At 30.2% G+C, this 27,887-nt stretch overlaps 1 protein-coding gene across 3 annotated transcripts in view; it reads left to right on the top strand.

The window, feature by feature from the left end:
- Positions 1-27,887, top strand: part of LOC142318456 (uncharacterized) — a 60,104-nt gene that overhangs the window by 7,075 nt on the left and 25,142 nt on the right. For 2 of the 3 annotated variants that reach the window (XM_075355042.1, XM_075355041.1), the window contains exons 2-4: positions 1,385-1,633; positions 13,739-13,897; positions 25,414-25,611. In XM_075355042.1, the coding sequence (XP_075211157.1) occupies positions 1,385-1,633; positions 13,739-13,897; positions 25,414-25,478 (473 nt within the window). In that variant the 3' untranslated portion in view covers positions 25,479-25,611. Of the gene's footprint in view, positions 1-1,384; positions 1,634-13,738; positions 13,898-25,413; positions 25,612-25,998; positions 26,175-27,887 lie in introns of those variants that run through there. The other variant, XM_075355043.1, reaches the window with a different exon arrangement.

Below are 27,887 nucleotides of genomic sequence, written 5' to 3'. Positions count from 1 at the left end.
AGCCTGGGATAAGAACTTAAAGTTGCCTCATGTTGTAGTGCTCTGTGATAACCTTATAAGAGCTATGACCTTCAAAATTTATATCTCGCATCAGTAACAATAAGTGATGTTAAAATCTCTATTACCTATCTTAATACTTTTATTTTTCTGATAGTGCTATAGTCTTCTTGAGTCTTCTTGAATTCTATTGAACTCTAACGTATTTTTACTTCCTTATATGATGTAAATAAGTATTGTGATCGTGAAAAATTCCAGTTTACAAATTTCAATGGAAATATCCATTTTGACCTTCCCTGAATCCATTTTTGACTAGTTTCGGCGTGATATCTGTATATATGTATTTCACATAACTCAAAAACGATTAGCCGTAGGTTGTTGAAATTTTGGATTTAGGACTGTTGTAACATCTAGTTGTGTACCTCTCCTTTTGATTGCAATCGTCTGACCAGAAGTGTCAAAAAAGCACAAAATCAAAAAAAATTCGATTTTGGACTTTTTATTAACTGTAGTAATAAGCCCTCATTGAGAGCTTTTCAACAATATATCATAAGTGGTACTTATTTTCATTGGATCCAGAGTTATAGCCAAATAAAATTTTAATTATGTATCTGGATCTTCCAAGCGGAAGGCACATCGGTTTGAATCCAACTTTATATACATATTTTTTTTTACTTTTTTTAATTTAAATATATTGATTTATTAATAATTATTAACCTTAATTGGAAAGAAAAATTTACAAGAAATAATTCAATAACAATTAAGAAAAAAAAAGAAGTTATTAGTGAAATAAAATTTTATTTACTTTTCATTTTAATTCAAAAATGTTTACTGAGGTTAATAATTATTAATAAATCAGTATATTTAAATTAAAAAAAGAAAAGTTAAAAAATATATGTATATGAAGTCAGATAAAAAACCAATATGGTTATGGATCCGACACATTTTCATCTAAATTAATATATAAACTAATATAAAATGCAGATACAGACACCACAAAAAAATTTGATGATGTGGTGTCTACCACAATACAATTGTGTAACTGTCCACTTTATTAAATAATTGGAGGATACTATCTCACTTTCAAATGAAATAAGTTTAAATGAAGTGCAGCAAAAAATGCATACATTTAATTTAATAGGCATACAAGGAAGTCATGTGATGTCCACATCAGCTTTTTTAAGTGAAAGATCACAGTTTCTTTACATCACTGGTTCTTTGCAATAGAATTTTTTCACTTTACTGATGATAATGTTTATATGTGCTAATAAATTTCTGTGAGCTTAATAATTTTCATTTTTGTTTATTATCTTTAATTTCTATACTAGTATTTCATTATTGTTGAGATATGTTTGCCATGCACTATCTATTATTGTGTTTTTTGCAGTTTTTTCTGTACTGGAGACAAATAAAGACTTAAAAGTGGCCGAGTCACAGTTGCTTGTGGGTTTTTGTAACCCTAGCCCTCCAGTTACCACCACTCCTTCTTCACCTAGAATTATGGAAGATGAAGAAAATGGCAATATAGTTAAACAAAATAATAAAACAAGCAACGGTGATTCAACAGATGATAGCAAAATGTTTGCAACCAAGAGTTACCCTCTTAAAAGGAGTGAAGCTGTTGATACAAATGATTGTAAGTATTTCCTTTTCATCTAATATTTATTAATTACATTTTATGTAAAGACTTATTCTATTGTAATTCTTATTAACTGTATTCATTTTTTTTAATATTTGTGTACAGTAAAAATATTTATATAAATTTTTTAAATAATTTTTTTTTTTTTAATTCTGTAACCAGACTATGTAACGTTAACTATTCATAGGTAATATACTTTTTTTTTAAATGCAGTTGTATTTTTCCTCATTTTTTATAACCTATTCCCAAGGGTTACTCAAAAAGTATTTGACCTTTGACCAGGGAAAACTGCTTGCTTATTGGTCTCCAGGCCTAATCTCCTTCCAAGTAGTTTACTTATGACTTTACACATTTAACTCTGTACTTCTTCCATTTCCTGGAAACATTTCTGGAATTTCTCTTTTAATATGGCTACCAGCTAGTGTTTTTATGTTCTTTGTTTACTCAACTGAAACTGGAATCTTTTCATTAGACTGTATAACTAATAAGTCAGCACCTCTTTGACTTTCATTAGCCTCTCCTCATTGATCTTGCATTCTTTGTTCTTTGAGATTATAAAGAATTCTACTACAATGACTATGCCTTAATTTTTGAGTCATACCCATTATCCAAAACTCTTCCAGTTATCATAGTCTTCATGAAATCAGGACTACCACTGGCATATAAGTTTGACCACTTAAGAACATCTCATTTTGTATAACGTCTTGACATAACTATTTCTGTTTATACAAATTCATTTTTGCCAGACATCAATTTCACAATCACTCTGTATATTAAAATTAATATATTAGTATATTAAATAGGTACTTATGTATTAACGCCACCGCAGCTACAGCTTTATTTAAAATTGAGTATTTATTTTATTGAGTCTCATTATTAATTTTAAGAAATGGTTATTTATATTTATTTATTTTATAAATATAATTTAACCAAACATAATCTACGCTCGCTAACCTTGACTAATGAACACCGTAATTTTTTTTTGAGTATTTATTTAATAAATTCAGTAATTATTGTAATTATATTTAAATAACAATAATTACTGAATTTATTAAATAAATACTCAAAAAATTACGGTGTTAATTAGTCAAGGTTAGCGAGCGTAGGTTAAGTTTGGTTAAATTATATTTATAAAATAAATAAAAATAACCATTTATTAAAATTAATAAAGAGACTGTTTTGAATCTATGTTGATTACTTTGATTGACTACTTTGTTTTTAAATAAAGCTGTAGCTGCGGTGGCATTAGTACGTAAGTACCATTAAATATATTAAAATTACATGTTCAGAACTATTTTCAATTTCTTGGGTGGTCTGTCAGTCATTGATAAAATGCGTGCTTAGTTAATGCTAGATTTTAGTTTGTTGATAGCTTTCTGTCATGCTGTCACCGTCAACTGAAATTGACTGCAGGTTTGGCCATTTTTTATAATTTGTTTATCCATTGTTGTTGAAAGTAACAAATTTTATTTCTCACCAAGAAATGAAATAAATTTCAATACATTTTGAATAGATCTTGTGTGTGTTACTTCTGTAGTAAAAGGCTGGTCCACCTTTTTTTTTTATTATATTCATGATATCATCATTTAGACCAATCTGTTTCAACTTATCTTAACATTATTCTCGTACTCATAAATCAAATACTCTTCTCTAGTAATCTTCTCTAATAATTTTTTTATGTAGTAATGATTTGAGGCTAACTAAATCTATAGCTATAGATTTTATACAGATTAGATTTATAAAATAGACTGACTTTTTGTTTAGCATGCCATTCATCCAAATCAAGTAAATATATTCTCAAGATATCAGCTATTAATTAGGATTTTTTATTAAAAATTTTCATAGTAGACATACGACAAACTTTTTTCTATCAAGCACTTCTATATACTATATAGAAATTTTTATTTTTCGCTAAACTGCTCAGATAGTATTTTATTTTCTTGTTATCCTTGTTTTTCATACAAAAAAAAATAAAAAACCCATTAGTTCATGTCTGTTAACATGTTAAATTCATGGTCCACAGGTAAATCTGACTGAATTCTAACTGTTTTAATAAAAATTGGTATTTTAAATAATTAAATTTTTGCTATTATATCTTAATACAAACCTGTATTATTGGGCCCTTTTGAATGAAAATAAATTCCTTTTTTGTATTTACTCATTTGGAATGGACCAAAAAAAGTTACAAATAAAGAAAACGACAAAAATTAAACCTATTTGCATCATTGGTAAAGTTGAATCTTCTTAATTTACATGAATAAGATTGGATAAGAATTTAGTATTTAAGAAAACTATTTTTAGTCCCACACTAGCAGTGTTGTATTAATTTGTTGTTGCACCTTTTTGAATCAAAACCATTATGTGCTAAATTTTTATTTTTCATACCATCAATATGTGTTATTTTAGGCACATAGTTAAGAAGAATGGGTAGTGTCTTTTTTCATGGGATTAGTTTTCAAAGTGTAATTTTCCTTTACTTACTGAGACATCTACTATCAAGAGTAACTATTAATTTTCAAAAGTCTGTTTTTTGTCTTCTTAAATTAATAATTTAGGATTGTGTACATAATCTTTCTGAAACTGGCAAGTAAAACATTTCCTGAATATTATTAAAGTCTTCCTGTAGCCTTTTTTAAACCATATTATTAGATTTAGTTCATTTTACTATAAATTTAGAATTTGTGTGTGTATAAAACTTGTGTAAACTGGGTATTTTAGGTTGATATCATTCTGTTTCTATTTGTAAACACTAATAAATTTTTATATTTATATATTTTATAAATAATTTATATAATTTTAATTTTTATATTTGATACACTCTTTTAGTATATGATAGGAGGGGAAGTATATCTTGTCAAAAAATATTCTTATCTTTATGTACAGACAGTTAACTTTATTAAATATAAATTTGGCCTTGAATTTTTTGTTCTTTAGAAAGAACAGTATAAAAATTATTTATACAATAGATATGGAAATTCACACTTGATTGTATATATATATATATAAACCTATTTTAAGTTACTATATATATATATATATATATATATATATAGTGTATGTATGTGCCTATAGGCTTATATATAGTTAAACAGTAATTCGTAAAATATTAAATACTTTTATAGTACTAATATTTACACAGCTTATTGATCCCAAATCATATTGCAGTTGCTCTTGTTCTTCTTTCGGCTGCCATTTTTTACATTATTCTCTTTTCTTGCTGCATTTTATTAATCCATATCTCTGCAGCTTTTTTCCAGTGTCAGTTTTAGAGCCTTACCATATCTTATATGTCATCACTATTTGTCTCATACATTCTAATCTTCATCAGCCTTGACTATTTATCTCTTTAATGTCTCCTAGAACTTAATTCATTAATATTTACTTTTTAGTTTCTAGAGTACCAGCCACTAAACTTATCATTTTTCAAGATTTTGACCTGATCATACCTTCTTTCTAACTCTTGTTGAAACCTTATTTAATTTTTATCAACCCACCTAACTGGAAATTCTCTTTATCCACATTCAGATACCTTCACTCATTGTTTCTTTTTTCAATTAACCATAATTTTTGCTTTAAATCATTATACTTCATGAAAAAACACAGCATGTCTGGAAAGTAAGGAAACAATCCTCTAAGGTTGTGAAGGAATTAGTTGTTGCAGTATGGTGATGTTATAAATTGACAAAATGTCGTGAAGTGGTGCTTTGAGTGTTTGGAAGAAAGGTGAATAGTTCATAAAGAAATGCAGTCTTCTTCATAGAATTGAAGACTGCATTCATACAGATGAACATTTGATAAAATTGATTTCTGAATCTTAATTCTGTGATTCATGATGTGAAAAAAAATTAGACTGTAACAAATTGTACGGTTTTTAGATGCCAAAAATGTTAACTAACTGACAAACATAAAAAAAAAAACAGATTGATTCTGCACTTAAGTTTTACTTACACTCAGTTGGAATGAGGATGAAAGCTTGGGTTTATCTCTGAATTCTTGAATTGAAGCAACAATTTTTGCAGTTATTGCAGATCATTTCCCAAAGTAAAAAATTCAAAATGTTAACTTAGACCAAAACAATTATAGTCTCAGTTTTTTGAGAGAGGAAAGGCATTCTTCCTGACTTCATGCCGCAAAATGTTTTAATTGTTTCAATTACCATCAGTGCTTATCATGACATTCTTGATGGGCTATTCAAAACAAAAGAAGGGATGCTGGACATATAGCATTTGCCTTCTCACAAAATGCAAGCTGAATTAAAGTTAGTTACATGATTGTATATGTCAGTGATTATATTGAATATGTAAGAATGAAGACATATATTGTAAGTAGTAGTCAGTTAAAGATCTGTAAATAAATACTTCAATAAAATTTTAAGGGCTTTTTATCTTTACTTTTCAGATACACCTTATATTTTTAAATTTTCTTCTATTAAATCTGTGTTTACTGCAGCAAATTTATTTTCTGTACAAAAAAAGGGCAAGTATCCATTCCTTGCAATTTGATTTACCATAATACAAGATTCTGCAACTTTAGTTTATTGTGTGTTTTCTTAAATTTTAATATTTAGTGCTCATTTATTTCCATTCTGTCTTATTCATTATCTTTATTTTAGTCATGTTCAGGATGATTCAAAGAAACGGGAAATTTTAAAAATTAAATAATATTAAAAATATTTTTTAGAAAATGAATTTTATTTCATGTAATTGTACAAATGTTGCCATTTCAGGATACATACATTTTAGTTTATTTTTTTAAAGATGACATCTTCCAGGTGACCTCCTCTTCTACATAAACACTCACGAAGTCTCTTCGTTAAATTGTTCATGGTTTGACATAACATCTCAACTGGAATTTCCGAAATTGCTTTTCGGATCTTTGCCTTCAGTTCTTCTGTTGTAGCAGGTCTACTGTGGAACACTTTGCTTTTAAGGTGACCCCACAAAAAGTAATCGCAAGCTGAGAGAACAGGCGATCTGGGAGGCCATCTAATGTCACCATTTCGTGAAATGACACGTTGTCCAAACAATGGGCGTACAGCTGCCATCGATATTCATGCAGTATGTGACATTGCTTCGTCTTGTTGAAACCAGGCTGTGTTAAGAATCGGTGGAAATCTCTTTTGTTGTTCCACAACAAAGGATTCAAGCACGGCTACGTAACGAGCCGACGTCACTGTAATCGCAAGAACGTTGTCATCCTCAAAATAAAAAGGGCCTATAACACCGTAAGATGACATAGCACACCACACGGTCACTTTCTGGCTGTGCAACGGACGCTGGTGTAGCTGCGTAGGATTTCCTTGTGCCCAGTATCTGAAATTTTGCTTGTTAACAAATCTACTGAGGTGGAAATGCGCTTCGTCTAACATCCACAGTTCGTGAACAAACTCTTCGTTATCATTTATCTTCTGAAGCATTACATTACAGAATTGTGCTCGCACAACTGCATCGTTCGGTTTCAGTTCCTGGATGATCTGCAACTTGTATGAATGGTATTGCAAGTCCTTCACTAACATTCTTCGAACAATTGAACTATGCAATTGCAAAGATGCTGAAAGACAACGGATTGACCGATGTGGACTTCGTGTGACAGCATCTTGTAAAGCTTGAACATTCTGTGGTGTACGGACGGTTCGCTCACGGCCTGGAGGTTTCTTTTTCATTGCCGAACCGGTTTCCTCAAAATTAGATATCCATGTTTTAATTGCATGTGCTGATGGAAGACGGTCGTGCCATCCCAGATTAAAATGACGGCAAAATTCTCTACACGCTCCCTCCACACTGTCATTGTTTTTGTAAAACGCTTTGATAGCAAATGCACGTTACGCACCACTCCAAGGATCCATGACAACAGAGAGGCTGGCGCCACTTATCAAGTGGTACCAATCGCCCACGGTTTCCAAACCAACACAACTTTCAAAATTTCCCGTTTCTTTGAATCACCCTGTACTAAATTGAATTTCTCCATCAACATTGAATTAATTCATTAGATCTAATCCATTCCTGCATTCAATTAAATAAACAGTATCGTAATAAAGTTTTTACTGTTTAATCTCTGAATTGTTACTGTGTCCTTAAAATTTTCTTTTATCTCCTTCATTTTGCTTCTTCTATATGCAAATTAAAATGTAAAGAGAATTTATGTATTTACTTATTGCTGAGGGAGAGCAGGGAATTACACCAGTCACTTAATCTTTAAGGCTATGTTCCCAAAACCTGACTAGTCCACCTAACTATGACTATTTACTAAGTGCCAGAACCATCCTGATGAAGTCAGAAGTTCCCACATTTCCTGAAAGTTTTAACTTTATTTATTTTTACAAAATCATAATAAAGAATTGGCTCTGAAGAAACAGAGAACTCTACCAAAGTAGTCAATGGAGATTGTAATTAAGAAAATCAATAAGTAAAACAATTTTCAACTCCTTTCCTTTGTTTAAAATGCTACTTTGGGTAGTTTGTACTTCTGTCAATTAGCCAGAGTTTAACTCACTTGTTCTTGTATATTACAAGTTATTACAGTACAGGTTCTTCATGTCATTTTGTTCTCAATAAAATTCAGGAACAACATGCCCATATAAATATTAAAAATCAGTGATTTTAACAATATAAGCTAAAATTATCAGCTTATTTTGTTCAGTAAATATTCATTATTAGCTTGGATATAATTAGAGTTAATTAAAGAGAAATAATCCTTTTTCATCAACTTCCTTGGATGTTTAGCAAAGAGCATTGCTTTCCAAGCACAGTGTATTTGCAAATCAAGAAGTTTTTTGCAGGTTGATTTATTATAGATAAATCAGTATTTGTTCTAAGTCAGTTGGTGATTTTATCATAGAACTGTCTGTTATTAAACTATACCCTTTATAAGATAAATAATACTTTTTTTGTCTTCATTCATTTGACTGGTTTGATGACTAATGCAGGATGCCTTAAGATGTGGCCTATAAGCCTGTCTCTTCTTTTAGCAATATTCTTCCAAATGCTTCTGTCTTCATCAATTTGCCGTAACACCTCTTCATTATCACTTCATCCACCCACTTGACTTTTAACATTCTCCTATAGCACCGCATTTCAAAAGCTTCTAATATTTTCTTCTCAGGTACTCCGATCATCCTTGTTTCACTTCCATATAAAGCTATGCACCAAACATATACTTTCAAAAATGCTTTCCTGATGTTTAAATTAATTTTTTTGTAAGAAATTATATTTTTGACTGAAAGTCCATTTCACCTGTGCTATTGAGCATTTTATATTGCTCCTACTTAATCCATCTTTAGTAATTCTATTTCCAAAATAACAAAATTTTTCTACCCCCAGTTCTTTCTCATCCTATTTTTATATTCAGTAGTCTATCTGCTTTATTTCTACTGTATTTCATTACTTTCGTTTTGTTTTTGTTTATTTTCATGTGGAAGGTAGTTCTTGCGAAGGACTTCATCCATGTCATTCATTGTTTCTTCTAAATCTTTTTTACTCTCAGCTAGAATTACTTTATCAACAAATCATAGCATCTTTATCTTCACCTTCCACTGTTACTCCAGATCTAAATTGTTCTTTGACATCATTAACTGCTATTTCTATGTAAAGATTAAAATGTAGCAGGGATAGGGAACATCCTGCTTGTCAGACTCCCTTTTTTCATTAGTGTTTCTTTCTTATATTTTTCAATTATTACTGTTTCAGTTTGGTTCCTATAAATGTTAACAATTGTTCTTCTATTTCTATACTTGAACCGTCAACATTTTAAGATGCTGAACATTTTATTCCAGTCTACATTATCAAATGCCTTTTCTAAGTCTATAAATGCCATGTATGTTGGTTTCTTTCTTTTTCCTGTTTAGCCTCCAGGAAGTACTTTTCAGATATTACTTCAGAGGATGAATGAGGTTTTTATGTATGAGTGTGAAGTGTAGTCTTGTACAGTCACAGTTTGACCATTTCTGAGATGTATGGTTAATTGAAACCCAACCATCAAAGAACACCAGTATCTATGATCTAGTATTTACTAGGACTTGAACACTGAAACTCTTGACTTCCAAATCAGCTGATTTGGAAAGACTTGTTCACCACTAGACCAACCCAGTGGGTTATGTATATTGGTTTGTTTTTCTTTAATCTTCCTTCTACTATTAATTTTGTCCCTATACTTCTGAAACCAAATTGGTCTTCTCCTAACATTTCTTCCATTCTCCTCTCAATTCTTTTGTACAGAATTCTAGTTAAGATTTTTGATGCATGTTTAATTAAGCAAATTATTCAGTATCCTTCACATTGTTCTTCTTCTGCTTTCTTTGGTATCATGACACTAACACTCTTTTTGAAGTCTGACAGAACTTCCTGTTTCACGTAAATATTACACAACAGTTTGTCAATCTCATTCATTAAAAAAGATGGTGAGTGTTACAAATATTTTTGCAGTCAGTTTCCAGGTTTATCAGAAACAAAGATAAGAGGGTGTTTTTGTTGGGCTAGATATAAGGAAACTTATTAAAGATGAAATATTTGAATCTAAAATTGAGGAAGCAGAAAAACAAGCTTGGAAAGCCTTCAAGAACACAATTACTGAGTTTCTTGACAACAAAAAACATGAAGATTTTAAAAATATTGTTCAAAATATGTTAAAAAATTCTAAGATTTAAGCTGTAAAATGAGAAGCTAAAGGTGCATTTCCTAGATTCTCTCCTCTATTACTTTCCCAAAAATCTTGGTGCAAGGTGAAAGGTTCCACCAAGACATGAAAGAGATGGAGAGGAGATATCAAGGAAGATGGAACTGAGCACAATAGCTGGCTATTTGTTGGATGTTAAAAAGGGATGACCCGTTGGGAGACAAAAGAAAAAGCACCAAAAGGAGCATTGAAACAAAAAGATAAGAATTTTATAAGAAATTGAAAGAACACATAGTATTTTACTGTGTGTTTTCATTAGTTTTAATGATATTTATAATTAATCTTGTTTTTAAATATATTAAAATATAAAAAATATTTAAAATTGAGTTAAATATTTAAATTGAGTTTGCTGATTTCTCCCCAGAATTTTACTTTGGAATTTGTGTCTGTCTACATTAACATGATTAAATTTAGTGTTGTCTGGTTAAATATACATTCTCTTGTTATCTTATTCTCCAAATAAGTTGTTTATTGTTTTTGTGATTTATGTTCATGTTTTACTCTCTTAAATATTCAAACCATCCATACCAGTTTGAATTAATCAAAAGTCCAAACATATGACATATTTATTGAGTTTTTATTGCATTATTGCCAAATATTAGTTGTGATTAAATGGTATCACCATGTATGTACCTTTTGATTTTTTTCAATTATTAGAAGTTATTATTAGAAATTAAAAGTTATTATTAGAAGATATGAAAATTTATAATTATACATGTTGAAAGTTATGAATGTATTTCAGTGTTGATCTCTCAGAAAAAGGTGATATTCTAATTTATCAGTATATAATATAAATTCATGCTAACAGCTGTTAGCCTGTTCTAAAGTTATATTATACATTTTAATTTAAGAGTGTATTGTAAAAAAAAAAATGCAGTGTTTGTATTGCATTGAGTTTTTATGATATTTATATACACAATACAATAATTACTTTTTTGCCTGTTGTATAACAAATATTTATTATTATATTTATTTATTATATTTATTATTAAAAGTAAGACAATAAAGTTTTTATTTTTATCTGTAAAGAACATAGTAGTAATTATATGTACTCAAAATTCTGTTTAAATATAAAGTGCTGTTTTGACAGTGTGGATATATTTTTTGTAATATCAGAAAAATATTCTGTTCATACATATCACTTTCTTTTCTTTTTAATTCATTATCTTTATACAATGTGGTAAGGCCACGTATTTCACGTTTATTTTCTAGTAATTTAAATGATCTTAAACAATTTTATGTAAAATTTGATGTTGAAAAGTCCTTGAGTTTACTTTTAATAAAATAATATTCAGCTATTAAGTTTATATTTGGCCTTCAATCCACACTAGTGGGTATTTAAAAAAGATTTAACTCTTGGAATGTGGTTGTATAGTTTACATATAAGTAAATTTTATGTTATTGGCGTGTCAAATAACAACCCCAAACTTAAGGATACCTTCACATTACAAATGAAATAACCTTGGTATGTTAAGTATCATTTCAGAATTCCATTCCATTAGATGTGCCATATTGTTTTCTAAAGATGAGGGATTGTTAATCAAGAAAACTTACTTCAAGTGTAAGTCTTAAATATGTGAAATTTCCCCAGTCTGTAGTCCTCAATAAATGGCTAATATCAAGTTTTAATTAAATCAATTTCATGACTGGGAGTACACAGAATCAAAAGGGCCTGTTCTAACCTTCACTACAGATGTTTTTTTTGAGAATATGAAAGAACATTTAACTTGCTCATCCACAATATTTATTAGAAAGTTTAAGTGACCTTACATATTGGATTGTCAAAAACAAGTAGTTTTTGACTATTAAATCATTTCCTTAATCAATTTGATGATTACCGACCCTTGTTTTATAAGCACAAATTGAAAACTAATTCAGAAAATTAATTGTTTAACATTAAAGAAAGCATGTGCACTCCACAACACATTTTCAAAACTGTACTTATTCATATGCTGCACTTTCATTAATTGCACTACCATTGGCTGTTAATATTTTTATCTCTTGGATGTTTTGACGCAGGCTAACACTTTTCCTCCAGTGTCCTGCCTGATGTCTTCACTAAAAGATTTTTCATTGAACCTTCAACTGCAGAATTTTTCAGGATATTTTGAAGTATTTGACCTAGCAGTTAAAATTAAGGAGTAGTATCACATACAGCAATATTAAATTCAGCTGTAGAAGGAACAGGTATTTAAGGACCGCAAAATAGAGATTTAACGTAATCCAGTAATCGTCCAATAATCATCTATATGGGCATAGAATTTTCAGAAAGTTTATCCTTACCTTGAGAGTACATGTCCATATTCCAAATACCTTCCTTTTTTCTATTTACCATCCATTTTTTCAACTTCCGTTGATTTAAAATTTTATATTAATAAACAATAATCACTTGTTTATATAAATTAGACCCTGCCCTTCAAAATTTAAAAGTTTGTGTTATAAATTGATTTTTGTTAAATTTACACTTTCCAAAAAATTTGTATCTAACAATAATTAAAGCTTATTGGATCATTACCATCCATAAATAATATCAGTCATCTCAGCATTAAGTAGTAACATTATGTAGTTTTAATGTTGTAATAATATGTGAAAATAAATCTTCATTAGATCCCACAAGGATTTTTATTATTTCAGTAAAACTTTAGAACAGAAACTGGACATCCATCAGTAGGGTGTTCTAATTCAAACCTTTCCTTTTTTAATTAACATTTTTGTTTTTTTATTAGCTTCTCATGACTACTCCCTTTTCTATTGTGTTTATTTAACTCAGTAAATAATTAATCAACCTCATCTTTAGTATGATTTTCTGCATAAGTAGTTGTTTGTTATTAACTTCTACTAGGTGATATTTTTGTTTGTGTAGAATCCAAGCGAGCAAATATAGTAAGGAATTACTTTCCCCACTATTTGTATCTTGACATATATTCTTCAGATAAATTTCTAATCTCTGAGCTTGTTTCTGAACAAGGTTCAGTAACTACAAAGATGTAACTACTGAACTGAAATAATAACTGTAATATTTATGACTAATTAGCATACCTTTCATAAAGATGACTAGACCACTGTGAAAAACAAAATATTGTCATTCAGTAGGTATTAAATTTATATTTAAAAAGTATGATTAAATCACTGAAAAAAGGCAGCTAGAATCTGAGTTTCATGAGAGAACTTTACATGACCGCTACTTGAGGTCAGTGCCCTGCTATTATTTTTTTCTGAATTAGTTTCTTTCTTAGCAATAAATCCATTTCTTCTGACTTATATGTAATTTTTATTTTCTCTCCTAGAATAATTACTCCACTTTTAGATTTGCCCTTTAAAATTTGTATTGTTTCCCAGTAAGTCCCCAATATTAATTACGATAAATTCTTATCATTGTCTTAATCTATGTATATTTTATTAAAATTTACCATGTTTTCTACTTTATTCCAGATAAAAAGCTAAATAGCGGAATATCAAGAGCAACAGATAATGTTAATTTGGTATCACAAGTTAGATCCGAGCTAGTGTTGGATAACATAGAGCAAGATTTTTTTGTAGAAACACCTGTACATACTTTTATACTGCCAGATATATCTTCTGAAGAACCTGGTATGTCATGTAATTAATATTAGTACCTGTTATACATTATTAAAAACATAAAGAATGAGGTTGAAATATAGGGAGTGAGAGATTTGATTGTTTCTCTATAATGCAACTGTGTGTTTTAACTGTAACAGTCAATTTTTATTTATATAAAAAAAAACTAAGTGTAAAATATGAATCTTAGTTTTATTTTTTTTCAAATGAGTTTTACATGTTTTTTTGTTTGAAATTTTAATTAGCTGTTAAACTTATTTTTAATATTTTTCACCTTCTCTAAAACAATGCATGAACAAAATATCCTAGTATGAGTGCATAGTTTTAAGTGTAGGATTAAGTTAATATTATTATTGAGTTAACCTAAAGAATTTTATTAAAAGATCAATATTATTCAGTTTTTTGGCTTAGTTTTTCAGATTTTGGGACTTAAAACTATTATTATCAAGCCACTTTTATATTACAATCATCCCTTTCTACAAGTAAAAGACACTGAATCATGAATCATTAGTAAAGTATTAATGCAATGTCATTCACGGAAGAGATGGCTTTACAGTTGCACAATTTCAGATTAAGCATATTATTGATAAAGTAAAAATAGTATACATGATAAAACAGTTTCCTGCGGAAGTCCAAAATCTGTTACATTGACTGTACTCTGTTCTGAATTAATAAATAAGACTTTGAAATGCTCCATAAGTAATTTTTTAATAGATCTAATATTACTCCTGTAATACCATATTTTTCATTTTTAAGCAACAAGGCATTATTGGGAATATTATCAGAGGCTCTAATCAAGTCTAAAAAAACTGCTAGCTATTTCCTATTAATATTTGTATTTTGGAATATCATTGTAGTAATGCATCCTTCTGTGCATTTGTTCAGTTGAAATCCATACTGATTTGAATCAAGTAATTTGTGCTGATCTATAAACTTAGTTAACCCAAATTTGATTAATTTTCTATTATCTTAGCTACATTATTTATCAAAGTAATCAATCGGTCTGTAATTTTCAAAAAAAAGTTGGCCTGCCTGTTTTGTAAAGCAATTTAATTTTCACATTTTTAAAATATGCAGAAAGTTATAATGACCAAAATATATTTTTTTTTAATATAAGAAAGAGGCTGTGAAATAAGTGGGGAACTAAATTCGAGGCTAGAACTTTATTTACTTTAGTAAAAGTAAATAAATACTTACTTTAGTAAGTATTTTTTTACTTTATTAATTACTGACTGTATTTCTTAAGGAGAGACTGGAATTAGAAACTGTGAGAATTTAAAAAAATTGCGGTTGTCATATGAGTTCATTAAGAGTTAGATAATTGGATTTAAATATTATCAGCATTTTGCTTACCAACACCAGCTAGGAATTAGTTATTGCTGACGTTTATATCATTGTGGGGTACATTGATATCAAATAAGTTTTTGCTGTATTTCCAGTTTCACATTGTTGTTTTTACATTCGTGCACTCTTTTCCTGTAATAATCTGATTAAACGGTCCTTACTTTATGAATATGCCTCATACAAGTAAATGAAAGACAAAACCCTACTTACACAGATTCCTCCATCTCTACAGGTACTGTTGGAAATGCTTACTGCCATGGTCTGGGCACAGTTTGGCCTAATAAATCATGTTGAATACGACTTACTGTAATTCGTCACATTGGATGTTGTTGATGGCGTTGTGTGTATTCTGTTGAAACGCATCATGAGTTCATGGATTGTTTTGGTAAACCTTGCCCTTCATGTTGCCCCACAAATAAAAATTGCAACTGGATAGATCAGGCAACTGTGGAGACTGTTGATCCTTCAAGACAGTCCTGTCAGTTGTGAAAACTAAGTACACAACTGCCAAGGAGGCATATGCTGCTGTGCTGTCCTGCTGGTAATACACAAAATGTTAATCTGGTGTCAGTTGCTCTACAATGGGCTGGAAGATGGCAATGTAATGCACTGAGTTCACAGTGTCTTTGAAGAAAATGGGTCCAATGATTCTTGTTCCCGACTCAGCGCACTACACTCCTATCTTTACATCATGCCGCGATAGCTTGAATATTTGTATGGGTTGTAACCGGACCAGTATCATAAATTTTGCAAATTAATGTAGCCACTGAAGTGGAACCATGCCTCATCATTCGTCATGAAGTAGAGGTCTGGGTCGAGTTGACCACTTTTGATTTCCTGCAGTAGTCGTGTGCAATACAAAGCCATGATCTTGTATGGCTTCAGTTTCTGTTCCTTTACGGTGTGCTGGTGAGAATATCTTCCTTCTGCGCCTTGGTCCTTTCAACAGGTGGGTAGTGATGCTTCTTTTCAAGCACAGATCCAGTTTACTCAAACTTTATGAACTCATCTGTGGATGATTTGTGTATGAATGAATCACTGTTGTACTCTGCACAGAAGTTTTCTTGCACTCATTTGATCGATCCGCCCTGCGTGTAATATTCCTTGATGATGAATATTCTGGTAACCTTTGTCAGCAGCATATTCATATGTATGTATGCACTGGTGGTTGGCCTTTATCTCAACTGCAATTCCTGTACAGTTACAGGTTGTGTACCCCCTCTTGCAATTTCCCCTCTTGTCATTCAAGGTCAATGTGCGTCACAACTCGCTGCATGGTTTTGAAATGTTATTACTTGTTGCTATATGAAGCACATCAATGCTTTTTGGTTTCTCCTCACCCTTGTTCAGTTTGGTTTTCTTGAACTACAGATATAAATGAAATTCCATGACTTTGTAATAAGAGTTATATCAGTAGATTAATATCCATTTTCCTCCTAAATTTATTTATAGAACTATTTTTGACTAGCTTATTATTGAATGCCTAGTGGAACATTACAGCATAGTGCTCTGTTATAGTGGTTTATCGCTTATTGTGTATTTTAATCTATCGTCTTAATTTGTTTTTTAAGTATATGATCAATACATGATATATGTTCAGTTTCCTTTCGAGTAGTTCATTAATGCAAGATATAAAACCTTATTTACTTTAAATATTAATATAGTGCTGAAGTATTACTATTACTATTCAGAAATATATTTATATTTAGATCTTTGATAGTAGTAGTATTTAATATCTAAACTTACTCAAATAAATATTAAAAATTAAGAAAATAATTTAAATTGATATTTGAAGCAGCAGTAAGTAACTAGCCATTAATGTTAGTAATTGACCTTTATTTTTTTTATTCAGACAGATTATATTATTACATTCCTGCATGTTGTATGAAGTAGTTTTAAAAATCAATATTTTCACTTTTAATTACTCATAAAACATCAATTTATTTAGTTAATTTTTTCTTAATTATTTTGTAACTATTAATAAATATAGGTAAATTGAAAGTTTTCTCTAGACAAGACTTTAATTAAAAAAAGAATATAGTTTTGCAATCATTTAGTATATATATAGTAATTCATCAAAATGCTTAGTAAGCTAAATGTTTAGGTCAAAAATATTAAAGAGTGTTTCTTCTATATGGTAAATAATTAAAATAATCCTTAATTACACCCATTTCAATTACTTTGTAATCAAATAATTTGAATTGCCCATCAACCTTAACAAAAGAAGTCTTAAGACATTTTTTCTAACTAAAACTTAACTTAAAATTTAATTAAATTAAATTATTAACTAAACTTCAGTGTTCTTCCTTTTAATAAAAATCATTCAGTTTTTCACCCAAACAAATTAAATTTATTTTTGCTGACAAAAACTGTAACATTGTAGGCTAATTCCCTATGGTAATTCGAAAGTTGTTCATTGTTAAAAATTGGCCCATCTGGAAAATTTCAGTTTAGATGAGTGCTTTATAAAGATTTCCTGGTGGATTTCTTACATTATTTTCAGTTTTAGATTTTACAGTTTGTCAAGACATGGTTCCTTATTAAGCCAGTTAAAGCGGATAATAATCTGCAAAATTTCTGAGAGAATATTTCATTTATATGTTTTTTCATGTTTTATTATCCTGTTGTATTGAACAAGTTCCAGAATTCTAGTCTCGATTTCATAAATCTTTATAATTTATCTTTTTAGATTTTTCAAACATGATGTAGCCATTAGTATTGCTGGAGCACTTTTCTATAGTATGAAGAATGAGAAAAACCCTTATGTTTGTACTCGGTTTTTCTCCCTATGACTTTCAGTTTGGACACAGCAATAGATTTTATTTCATGACTTATTCTGCTTACCTTTTTTCACTTGTATTTTCATCTTTGAATTTGAAATATGATAACTCCGTTTATAAGATGAACACTTCTAATTCTATTTTTGTTTTGTTATATGTATCATTGTTGCTTCCTCATTTTTTGCATGTAATTGTTTTACATATGCACTATTTCCTCAGTATCTTTTGGTGATTGTTTAATAATTGAAATAGCCCTTTAGTTTTAGGTATATCTTTTTACAAAAAAAAGTTATTTAACAATTAATGTTTTGAGGGTTTTCTTGTTTTTTTAAAAATTTATATTCAGAAATTGTTGAGATTAAATTACAAAAGTTCCCTGTTATATTTAAACATCTCTGTTACAGTTTTAGAGGACATTAACTTTGAATTTCATATATTTTATTATCTATACATGTAGATATAATAATTAACATTAAATCAGGTTATACATTTTTTTTTAAATAAACAAGTGTAAAATTTTATCACGTTTAATTTCTGCCAGAGATTAAGTTCTTATATACAAATTTATAAATCACCATATAATTTGTTGATAATTTTTTTTAATTATTTGCTTGATATCACATATATGCTCCACCGTGAACAAGAAATATCTTCTTTTTTTTTTTTTGTCTTCAGTCATTTGACTGGTTTGATGCAGCTCTCCAAGATTCCCTATCTAGTGCTAGTCGTTTCATTTCAGTATACCCTCTACATCCTACATCCCCAACAATTTGTTTTATATACTCCAAACGTGGCCTGCCTACATAATTTTTCCCTTCTACCTGTCCTTCCAATATTAAAGCGACTATTCCAGGATGCCTTAATATGTGGCCTATAGGTCTGTCTCTTCTTTTCCAAATGCTACTTTCTTCATCTATTTGCCGCAATACCTCTTCATTTGTCACTTTCTACCGTTGATAATAAACTCAGACAGATTAAAGATTCTGTGTTACCATGGGACACCTCATACAGAAAAACTCGGCGTGAGGAAGTAGTCCTTTGTCGATTGCGGATAGGACACACGAGGATCACACACGATTACCTGATGATAAGAGGACAAGCACCCCTATGCGCACGATGCAACTGCCCCATGACTATGCACCATATACTCGTGGATTGCATATGTTATGCGGCGTTGCGTCGTAAATTTAATCTACCCAGAAACATCCGTGGTGTCTTGTGCAATGATAATGAAATTTTAACCCGGTTGTTTTTATTTCTTCGAAGTGCTGGGTTAATGCAAAAAATTTAATATCGTTGCGTATATTTTTTAATGCTAGAAGAGTTTTTAAATAAGTTTCTTTTTTTCTGAGTTTTTGATTTTTTTTATTCTTTATTTTTTATTTTTTTTTTTATCCGATTAGGAGCCTTTTACACTCCTTATCGGAATTTGTTAAATTTTATATAGTTATTTTTTATTTATTTTATTTATTTATTTTTTTATTTTTAATATTTTAAAGACTGTCTGTGATATTAGTTGTAAGATTTTAGTAATGTTAGTTTTATGTTTTATTTCAACTTTTTAATTTTTATTTTTAATCTAGTTTTAATTATATAATTTGTGTTAGTCCTAAATTTTATTTCATTTTGTTGTTTTAGTTTTAAGTTTTATATTAGATCTTTTATGGTTTTTAGTTTTTTTTTAGTCTTTTGTTATCCAAGAATGGGCCCTTTACACCCATCTTGGACTTTGTAAAATTCTATTTACTTTGATCTTATATTAGTTTTTACCTTCGATATTAGTTATAAGTTTTATTCATCATTTAGAATAGTTTTAAAACATTTAATTTTCTATATAAAAAAAGGATCCGGGCGATGATAACGCACAAGCGTTTTTCGCCCTCAAAAAAAAAAAAAAAAAAAAAAAAATTTGTCACTTTATCCACCCATCTGATTTTTAACATTCTCCTATAGCACCACATTTCAAAAGCTTCTAATCTTTTCTTCTCAGATACTCCGATGGTCCAAGTTTCACTTCCATATAAAGCGACACTCCAAACATACACTTTCAAAAATCTTTTCCTGACATTTAAATTAATTTTTGATGTAAACAAATTATATTAATTACTGAAGGCTCGTTTAGCTTGTGCTATTCGGCATTTTATATCGCTCCTGCTTCGTCCATCTTTAGTAATTTTACTTCCCAAATAACAAAATTCTTCTACCTCCATAATCTTTTCTCCTCCTATTTTCACATTCAGTGGTCCATCTTTGTTATTTCTACTACATTTCATTACTTTTGTTTTGTTCTTGTTTATTTTCATGCGATAGTTTTTGCGTAGGACTTCATCTATGCCGTTCATTGTTTCTTCTAAATCCTTTTTACTCTCGGCTAGAATTACTATATCATCAGCAAATCGTAGCATCTTTATCTTTTCACCTTGTACTGTTACTCCGAATCTAAATTGTTCTTTAACATCATTAACTGCTAGTTCCATGTAAAGATTAAAAAGTAACGGAGATAGGGAACATCCTTGGCGGACTCCCTTTCTTATTAGGGCTTCTTTCTTATGTTCTTCACTTGTTATTGTAGCTGTTTGGTTCCTGTACATGTTAGCAATTGTTCTTCTATCTCTGTATTTGAACCCTAATTTTTTTAAAATGCTGAACATTTTATTCCAGTCTACGTTATCGAAAGCCTTTTCTAGGTCTATAAACGCCAAGTATGTTGGTTTGTTTTTCTTTAATCATCCTTCTACTATTAATCTGACGCCTAAAATTGCTTCCCTTGTCCCTATACTTTTCCTGAAACCAAATTGGTCTTCTCCTAACACTTCTTCCACTCTCCTCTCAATTCTTCTGTATAAAATTCTAGTTAAGATTTTTGATGCATGACTAGTTAAACTAATTGTTCTGTATTCTTCACATTTATCTGCCCCTGCTTTCTTTGGTATCATAACTATAACACTTTTTTTGAAGTCTGATGGAAATTCCCCATTTTCATAAATATTACACACCAGTTTGTATAATCTATCAATCGCTTCCTCACCTGCACTGCGCAGTAATTCTACAGGTATTCCGTCTAATCCAGGAGCCTTTCTGCTATTTAAATCTTTTAATGCTCTCTTAAATTCAGATCTCAGTATTGTTTCTCCCATTTCATCCTCCTCAACTTCCTCTTCTTCCTCTATAACACCATTTTCTAATTCATATCCTCCGTATAACTCTTCAATATATTCCACCCATCTATCGACTTTACCTTTCGTATTATATATTGGTGTACCATCTTTGTTTAACAGATTACATTTTAATTTATGTACCCCAAAATTTTCCTTAACTTTCCTGTCTGCTCCGTCTATTTTACCAATGTTCATTTCTCTTTCCACTTCTGAACACTTTTCTTTAATCCACTCTTCTTTCACCAGTTTGCACTTCCTGTTTATAGCATTTCTTAATTGCCGATATTCCTTTTACTTTCTTCATCACTAGCATTCTTATATTTTCTACGTTCATCCATCAGCTGCAATATATCATCTGAAACCCAAGGTTTTCTACCAGTTCTCTTTATTCCGCCTAAGTTTGCTTCTGCTGATTTAAGAATTTCCTTTTTAACATTCTCCCATTCTTCTTCTACATTTTCTACCTTATCTTTTTTACTCAGACCTCTTGCGATGTCCTCCTCAAAAATCTTCTTTACCTCCTCTTCCTCAAGCTTCTCTAAATTCCACCGATTCATCTGACACCTTTTCTTCAGGTTTTTAAACCCCAATCTACATTTCATTATCACCAAATTATGGTCGCTATCAATGTCTGCTCCAGGGTAAGTTTTGCAGTCAACGAGTTGATTTCTAATTCTTTGCTTAACCATGATATAATCTATCTGATACCTTGCAGTATCGCCTGGCTTTTTCCAAGTGTATATTCTTCTATTATGATTTTTAAATTGGGTGTTGGCAATTACTAAATTATACTTCGTGCAAAACTCTATAAGTCGGTCCCCTCTTTCATTCCTTTTGCCCAGCCCGTATTCACCCACTATATTTCCTTCCTTGCCTTCTCCAATGCTTGCATTCCAATTTCCAACTATTATTAAATTTTCATCTCCTTTTACGTGTTTAATTGCTTCATCAATCTCTTCGTATACACACTCTACCTCATCATCATCATGGGCGCTTGTAGGCATATAGACGTTAACAATCGTTTTCGGTTTAGGTTTTGATTTTATCCTTATTACAATGATTCTATCGCTATGCGTTTTGAAATACTCCACTCTCCTCCCTATCTTCTTGTTCATCACGAAACCTACTCCTGCCTGCGCATTATTTGACGCTGAGTTAATTACTCTAAAATCACCTGACCAAAAGTCGCCTTCCTCTTCCCACCGAACCTCACTAATTCCTACTATATCCACATTTGTCCTACCCATTTCCCTTTTTAAATTTTCTAGCCTACCAACCTTTTTTAAGCTTCTAACATTCCACGCTCCGACTCGTAGAATGTTATTTTTTAATTTTCTGGTGACCCCTTCCTTAGTAGTCCCCATCCGGAGATCCGAACGGGGGACTATTTTACCTCCGGAATATTTTACCAAGGAAGGCGCCTCCATTATTGCTATGTGAAAATGCAGAGAGCCACATTTTCTTGGAAAAAAAGCAGCTGTAGTTTTCCATTGCTTTCAGCTGCGCAGTACTGAAGATTGAGTGATGTTGCTATGGCCGTTAAGTCCTCCCGACCTATTCCCTTAACAACTACTGAAAGAGCTGCTGCCTTCTTTCATTAATCATTCTTTAGTCTGGCTCTCAACAGATACCTCTCCGATATGGTTGCACCTTCGGTCCAGCTACTCTGTATCCCTGAGCACTCAAGCCCCAACGGCAAGGTCTCATGATTCATAGAGGAGGAAGAAATATCTGGGAGAGGAAAAAAAAATAATAACTTAAATTTGTAAAACAGTAACATATGAGTATTTCTTCTAATTAAAAAGTATCTTATCTTCTTTAAAGACTTTCCTTATCAACAATTTGAAAATATTTACTATCTTAATATGTTGGCTTGCTGTGCTGTAATAAAAAATAAAAAGTAAATGTGTTATTCTAAATTAAGAAGAAATTTGAAAAATGAAAATACAATGTACAGTGTAAGAAAAAAGAGATAGTAATATAGTACAAAAGATACACTACATAGACATTTGCTTTTATAATCAGTTTTACAAAGGTTGGTATATATATATATTTTGTTACTAATATTTGTTGAGTTGCAAATAGGCAGTTAAGTAACACTGCTGTTTAACAGCTGATTTTTGAAGTCAAAGGTTGTAAAGTTCAAATCCTAGTAAAATTTAGTTGCTTTTATAGATAATTAAAATCTAAACCATGGATACCTATAGACTTTGATTGTTGGGGTTCAATAAACCATATGTCACAGGAATGTTACGCCTGAGTGTACTAGACTACACATTGTTTACATGTCATACATATCATCCTCATTTAAGTGGACGTTCATGGGGTAGCTTTATTGTTCACTAGTTGGTTACTAGTTTCAAAAAGAGTAATGACAATAAAAGTGGTGTAGCCATGATTAGGAGTTTTTACAATTTGTGTGCCTGCATCTACGTATGCTATCAAGTTTTATTTATATATATCCTGTTTCTGACTCTGAAATGTCTTAATATCAAAGTGTGCTCTTTTTATTCTAATAAAGTGAATGAAATTTAGCCTACCTTTACAGTAAACTTTCATCATCTGCTAAAATTTTTTCTGGTGTATATACATCTCCAAATTTTTTAACAAGATATTCAGACAGAAAGTGTTCAAATTTTATTTAATATTACTCATTATTTTTGTAATATTTTTCAGTCGACTGAAAAATATTCGACCAGAAACCACTGTGAACACATGGTCCAACTCTCACCGAACAAGAGCATCAACTGCATGACCCCCAAGCGAGTCCAAACCATCACATGCCAATTCTTCCTTCCACCTGGGACACATGAAAACGATGTGCTCCATTCTGTTAATTTCTCCATAATACTGACATTGATCTGTACACCTCCTTCCAATCCTGCAGACGTAGACCCCAAATGACCCATGGTCTATTGACCAATATAGCAGCTACTTCTGGGATCAAAATATAGCTGTAATGTCCTTTTGGATTCTTCCACCACCTGCTATTCAATAAACATATGGCTCCTTGCCTTCTGTGGTCCTGTCCCGTTTTTCCTTGGCTATGAGGTCCAATGGTGGCATTCCCACCACCACTAGTGAAGCATCCAAGGAAACTGTCCTATATAGTTGGGCCACCCTGATTGCCAACTTCCTATACATGCTGTTCAGCATGAAGTCCTCCAACTTTACCACCTTCCCATACAATATTGTATGTGATAGCAATAGTATCGGCTATATATCCAACACCACCGTAGATGCTAATATCCTGCGTTTAGATGTTCTGGGACCTCCGACATTGGCCCTTAGCCTCATCAGTGTTGAGGACATTCGCTCCGCCTTTGTGGCCACCTAAAATAGATTTATCATTGTTTTTGTTAGCTTATTTTAAAAAAAATCTTTGGAATCATTAGACAAAGATTCCTCAACTTTAACAGTATAATTAAAAAATAAATCTTGACTAAGAGTATTACAAATATTTTGTTCTTAAATATATCTTAATAATAAGGTAGATCTATGTTGTTTTTGAAGCTTATGGAAGTTTTTCTCATTAATAATTGCGTAAATTCTCAGTAGAGAACTGCTTCAAAAATTACATTTTTTATAAATATTTTTTGTACATGAGTATCAACAATATTGTTAATATGTAGTTGCAGTTCTAAAAAAAATGTCTATATTGGTGATAAATATCAAATCCGAGTCAGGTATTGCATTTTTCATTTGCTACTAAATTCAGTTTCCTTGTTTCACTCACAAACTTCAATATTATATGGCAATATAATAAATAAATATCATTTACAATCAAACTCCTATTTAGTAAATGGTGAATTTTATAAAAATATCTGGTAAGAATTGTTTAGGTATATGATTTAATTCAAAACCTTAGGCAACGTTATCTCTATGGTAAATGATATTTACCATGATAAAAAGTTTTACTGTAAGCATTATTAACATAATGTCAGTAAGATTAGAAAAAACTCATGGGAATTACCTTAAGAGTTTTAACAGATTATTTGATTGTAAAAGGTTACAATTTGTAGAAAAATCTATAAGATGAGTTGAAACATTTTTTGATAATATTTAGCAAAATCGGGCATATTAAAGTCACCTAATAATAATAGTAATAATTTAACTGTGGCTGTCTATATGTATATGTGTATGCTAACCAAATTACAGTAGCAATTTATTTTTATTTAATAAATTATAAAAAAAAATCGTAAAAATCTTTACTTTGTAGCATTCATTTTTTTGTTTTTTATTACAGCAAGTAGATTTACTACAGCTGAAAGAGGAACTACTTTATATCAAAAAAGATCATTTAACAATTGAAGACACTAACTTGAATAAATCAGAAAATTTAGAAGTTAAAAATGAAGTGGTATGTAAGGATATTAGATTTTGCATACAGTGAAAACACCAATTTTTCAGATGAACCTTTGCAAGGACAGATCTGGATAATTGGGTAAAAGTTTACTTTAATAAGTTTTACAAAGGCTAAAAAAATACATATATGTTTTTGCTAAGTGAAGTGAAAAAAGTTAAATTAAAAAACCAGTAAAATTAAGATTGATAAAAAAAATCCCTATTGAAGTGAAGATTTATTTGAAAAAATTGAAATTATAAGTTAAAATTTTTTCAAACAATGTGTTAGCTTTTTTAAGTTGTCTAATCTGAATTTAAGCTTTAAAGTTTTTGAAATATGAAAATTATTTTAGAAATATGTTTGTTTTCCTTAGTGTGGAAATTTCTAAAACAAGAGGCAGCACAAAGACCAATATCATCTTCATAGCGATAAAGTTGCAATTCATTTCTTATGTTTCTTATACTAAAAACATCTTATTTTGTGTAGGTTTTTTGTGTATCCCGAATACTTGACTGGAAATGTCATTACACAGAGAGAGAATTAGAGGATCTTCTCAGAGGGCCTACCTTTTTTGGAAATGCCTATGATGAATTTCAACAATTTTCTGTCTGAATTGAAGATGATTGTACTTCTCAGCACTTTTCTTATGTAAACTATGAGCATTAAATACAGTGATATTTAAAAGTTGGCAGAACTGCTTTTATATACCCTTTTTGTCTTTTTCTTTTGAATAGATATGCGCTTGCAGTTGATCCACCTTATCAACTCGGTCTATAAAAATATAATCGTTGGCAACTTTTGGAACTATAGTCTTCTTTCCTTTCCATACTTCTACTACACTATTTATGTTTAGTCGTCAAACACAAGACATGTCATTTATCTTCCCACTTAAGGAAGATAAAGATTCCCATTTATCTTCTCAACATCATTTTACCCTCCTAATCACACATTGAATGAATTTCATTTTTATTTAATTTTAAAATAGATTTATATTGTGTTTGAAGCTTATGGGTTTTTTCTTATTAATAATTGCGGTAATAAGTTCACTAGAGGACTTCTTCTTAAATTTTTGTATAAGTATTTATGTATGTGATTGTCAACAATATTATTAATACATAGTTGCGATTCATCAGCAAAAATTCCTATATCGTGTTCTATATCAAATCCTGGTCAGGTATGACATTTTTCATATGTTATAAAATTACATTTTCATGCACCACACAAGCTTCATGCTTATGTGATGATATCCATTTTTTTATAGCTATATTATTTATACAAAAATTACAAAATTCCCATTTGTCGTTTATGTATTTTATTGCTCTGTTTATCATGTACTTAAAAATATTAACCTTGTGGGACCAAATATGATTAGAATTCCTATTTATAATAATTTCATTTTAGATAGGTTTTTTTTTATATAATTCAGTTATTATTTGATTGTTTTTATTTTAACATATACATCTAAATAATTTATTTTTCTGTTATGTTCCATTTCATTTGTAAAATATAAAATTTTATGATCTGGATTGAATTTATTTAAAATTGCTTCATCATTATCTATAACTGGTTCATGTATAACTAAATTATCATCCACGAATCTGACCCACAATAAAATTTAATATACATGATTTATGCCATATACTGTTCTATTATCAAATTCCTGCAATATATTTTTGACATTAAAGCAGATAAGGGAAATCCTATGGGTAAAATATGTTCTCATATGTAACAGGTTCCAATAAATTCAAAATAATTCTGCTTACACATGTTTCTAATTGTTAAATATTTATAAATTTTATGTCTTCTCCTGCTTTTATTAATTTATTTTCTTTTGAGATTGTGTAATCAATGGGTTTATCTGGGTACATATTAATTATATCAAAGCTAGTAATTATAGTTTTAATAATTTTTAACTTATTTTATTTATTAATTCGTACCTGTTTTTTATATTATATTTATATTCTAAATTTATCTTTGATCTAATTGCTTTAACAATAATTTTAGTAATAATATAACTTAGGGCTGATTTGAAATTAATTAATCGTCTTGTTGGTATACTTTTCTTTTGTAATTTTGGAAAACCTGTAAGTTTTTGGGTATAAGGTATGTTTGGATAATCTTAGTGGTCCGGTGGATAAACCACCTGACCCCTAAGGAGAATAAAGAGACTACATCATTAAGAAACACTGAAGTCAATAGAAGAAACTGGCTAACAGAAATATAAACAATGTGGAAATCCTTGTTAAATATTTTAACGATATCCTAAATTGCGAAGAAACAACAAAATTCTTAAACTTTAACACCAACACCACCAGAAAACATCAACCCTCCCACAATAAAAGTAGTCTACCAAGCACTGGGTGAGATGAAGAATT

This window comes from Lycorma delicatula, chromosome 1 (genome assembly GCF_047948215.1).
Source record: "Lycorma delicatula isolate Av1 chromosome 1, ASM4794821v1, whole genome shotgun sequence".
NCBI classification, from domain to species: Eukaryota; Metazoa; Arthropoda; class Insecta; order Hemiptera; family Fulgoridae; genus Lycorma; species Lycorma delicatula.
This window is presented reverse-complemented; position numbering and strand designations above follow the sequence as displayed.